Below are 3,605 nucleotides of genomic sequence, written 5' to 3'. Positions count from 1 at the left end.
TCTCTCTCATTTTCAAATCTTAGTGGAACGAACTGAAGAGAGAAGCTGATTGGTTGCCATGGGCAACTGCTCCAGATTCTGTTTGCTCCCATTTTGATCAATTTCCCCCAATGTCTTTTTATCTGTTCTAGCAGTCATATGTGTAAATGAGAAGAATGGTGGGGGAGGGGAGGGGGGACATTGGGGAACCTGGACTTGGGGCAGCAGAGAGTAAATGTGACCCAGGATAAGGGGGAGATCTGAGAGAGAGACCGGGGGTGATTTACTAACCTAAACACACGCACACTAGGTGCGTGTGATTTTTACACAGCAAAATGTATTTATCAACCAAAAAGTCTCTAAAAGCATATTTCCACTAATGCCATACATGGAAAATCATGCACATGATGCATATATAATGCTGCTTCACAGTTTAGACAAAAATGGTTAGCTCATACATTTACATTCCTGCATTTATCAACGCAAGCAACACACTGTAGAGCTAATTTACACAACATCACCTTGCAATTCATGCAGGGCTTTGCACAACACACCTGCTGGATGTGTACACACTACAAAGGTGTCTAGATTCCACCAATAGATCGTGCTGGGAGGGAACACACTACAGAGGTGTATACTTGTTCGTGGCGTGTTTATAAGGTTAGTAAATCAACCCCACAGAATCTCTTTTCACTTGTTCTGTTCTATAGACTTCCTAACACTCACACAGACACACAGAACTATGACTCATCCTGCTGTCTCTCCACAGAGAGGGGAGGGGGGAGGAGGGGGAAACAGCTGATTGCAGTTTAGAGATAAGAAACACGACCCTGTGAGAGAGAGAGATGGATTGATTGAAGATATTGTGGAGGGAATTTTGAACTTCTAGGCCTCTGGCCTGTAAAAGAATCTATAAAATAAAGTATGAAATACAGCTCTGTGACTCCTAAGAATGCACACACATGTACCTCTCCATTGCCACCAAAAACTCAAAATCACTTACAAAAGGTGGAAATGTCCTTTTAAGGAGTGGCATCCATTGTAAGTAATTACATCAGCATTTGAAATTGTTTAAAAACCTTTTGACTTTAATATTTTAAGAATATTCTACTGTTCTGGTCATTGATTAGAGTTAAGGGCTTTTTGATTTCTTTAGTCCCTTCTCATTACTACCGTACCTGTATAGTTACAATGTCTCATTTGTGACATGAAATTCCTTCCACTTCCCACCAGGACCCTGTCCTTTATATTGCACTGTCACAGCTAGTTCAAAAGTCGTTGCAAGCTAGGGCAAAAACAGTTGCTTCACACAACTATTTATACATCCACCCTTCTTGGACCCTGGAAACGGGGCTGAATATTTTTTCAAAGTACCTTAATCCAATGCGAGAATCAGCTTTAGAATTCAATTGTGATATGAAAATTAGTTATCAGCAAGGGAGTATCATCATTCTGTATATTACTAGAGGTGTTGTGTTTGTCAAAAGTTTAACATTAACAACTAAACATGATGTTGAAACAATAACTGACCAACATATTTTTTTAATATTTTTGAACTTTCAATATAACTTATTTTTAATTTAATAATTTAATAAATGTCATATCTTTTGTTCGATTTTCTCAGAATTAAAATGGAATGTTTCTGATTTATAGGTAGAGAATGAGGATGCAGAAGCAAGTCCAAAATCCCAGCATCCTTTTCCACACACTACAGGCTTAAGTCACAGCCAGGAGCTGGATAGCGGAGTTGGGCGTACAGATGAAAGCACTCGCAATGATGAAAGCTCTGAACATGATCTTTTGGGAGATGAACAAACAAGCAGTGCAAATACACCAGGCAGCCAGCGTCGTTTGCGTTTCTTACGAGGAGACAACCAGCAACCTCTTCAGTATCGTGAATTTCATCATAGTTTGGACTCCCTGCTTGCAGCTGATGGATCAGCACCTTACAATGAAGTTCTTCCACCAGGTGCAGGGTTCACAGATGAGGAATATGAGCGATACAGAGAACTACTAGAAATAACATGTCACATGGAAAATGGTAATGGACCAGCCTTCCTCTATACATCACGACAGGGTGGATTAGATGTGAATCGCAATGAAAGTGTCCTACGGGAAATGGCAGTTCTGGAAGAGGAGTTGAGACATCTGGAATTTAAGTTCCGCAATGTTCTGCGTGCACAAAAGATGCAACAACTGCGTGAGCGTTGTATGAAAGCTTGGCTTCTTGAAGAGGAGGAGAGTCTGTATGAGTTTGTAGGAGGGGGTAGTGCAAACAATGAAAGTTCTACCAAGCTTCCAGACATCACTGAATTACCAGAGAGATCAGACAAGGACAGCACTAGTGCTTATAACACTGGAGAGAGCTGCAGAAGTACTCCTCTTATGATGGAGCCACCATTACCCTTGGACAGTCCCTTAAGAAGAAACAATGATCCTTCAGGAGCATTTTGCCAAGCAGCAGAAAGCCTTTCTTCTAACAGTAATATGAACAGAGGACATGGCAAAAATGTACCTCCATACCCTGGTAGTCCAGAACCAGTGCCATCCAAATTAAGATCTTTGTGTCGTGATGGAAGGCACCCAACAGAGGACAGGTTAAGAAGAGCTTCAAAACCAGGAAATGAGCTAGACAGGGGAAGCCGCGAGAACAGTCCATATCTAAGCAGGCGTCACCGCTCCCAGGGAGGGGAACGTTATCAAAGCTGTTTACAGCTGGCCCAGCCAAGAAGTTTAGATGAGTTGGATGTGGACTCCACATGTGGAAAGAATATGGGTGCATCACAGGGGGCTCATTCTCAAGCTGAACCAAGAATGGAGTGGAAGGTAAAAATAAGGAGTGATGGCACACGTTATGTAGCTAAACGTCCCGTAAGAGACCGCCTTCTGAAAGCAAGAGCCATGAAAATCAAAGAAGAGCGCAGTGGAATGACTACTGATGATGATGCAGTAAGTGAGATGAAGATGGGACGTTACTGGAGCAAGGAAGACAGAAAGAGACACCTAATGCGAGCTCGGGAGCAAAGAAAAAGGAGAGAATTCATGATGCAAAGCAGATTGGACTGTCTACGTGAGCAACAACAGCAGCAGCAAGGTGCAGAAGGCAAGGGTGAAATGAGCATTATTGCACTCAGTCACCGGAAGACAATGAAAAAACGCAACAAGAAGATCTTGGACAACTGGATCACCATCCAAGAAATGTTGGCACATGGAACACGCTCAGCTGATGGCAAGCGGGTTTACAACCCTTTGCTCTCTGTAACTACCGTTTGATCAACTAACATTCCACAGAACCAAATCAGATCTCAATGACCATCTTTTTACCACTCTGAACAGTTTCACACATTCCAACTTTAAAGGGTCACTCCATCCTAAATGGATGTCTGTTTGGTAGATTTCAGCAGGCTAGCTTTCCCACTAGCTTACATCTCTAAGGAATTACAGTGGCAAGGTCTTGATCACATTAATTCCCAGGACCTTCTACCTGCTATGGTCCTTGTAAGAGTGGCTCTTCTTAAAATGAGCCGGTAACTAGAAAAAAAATGGAAATTGAGTTAGCCTATAAAGGAATATCAAAGCGAACCTTGCAATACACAAGGAACTTTGCTCCTACCATGCCAAAATGC

General features: G+C 42.2%; 1 protein-coding gene across 1 annotated transcript in view; it reads left to right on the top strand.

The window, feature by feature from the left end:
* The window catches only part of PDZD4 (PDZ domain containing 4), a 54,213-nt gene extending 50,880 nt beyond the window's left edge, over positions 1–3,333 (top strand). Inside the window, exon 8 of the mRNA XM_018572679.1 lies at positions 1,633–3,333. Coding sequence (XP_018428181.1) covers positions 1,633–3,252 — 1,620 coding nt within the window. The 3' untranslated portion in view covers positions 3,253–3,333. The remainder of the gene's footprint in view (positions 1–1,632) is intronic.
* Positions 3,334–3,605: the final 272 nt, after the last annotated feature.

This window comes from Nanorana parkeri, unplaced genomic scaffold, assembly GCF_000935625.1.
Source record: "Nanorana parkeri isolate BGI_ZX_2015 unplaced genomic scaffold, ASM93562v1 scaffold2103, whole genome shotgun sequence".
NCBI lineage: Eukaryota > Metazoa > Chordata > Amphibia > Anura > Dicroglossidae > Nanorana > Nanorana parkeri.
This window is presented reverse-complemented; position numbering and strand designations above follow the sequence as displayed.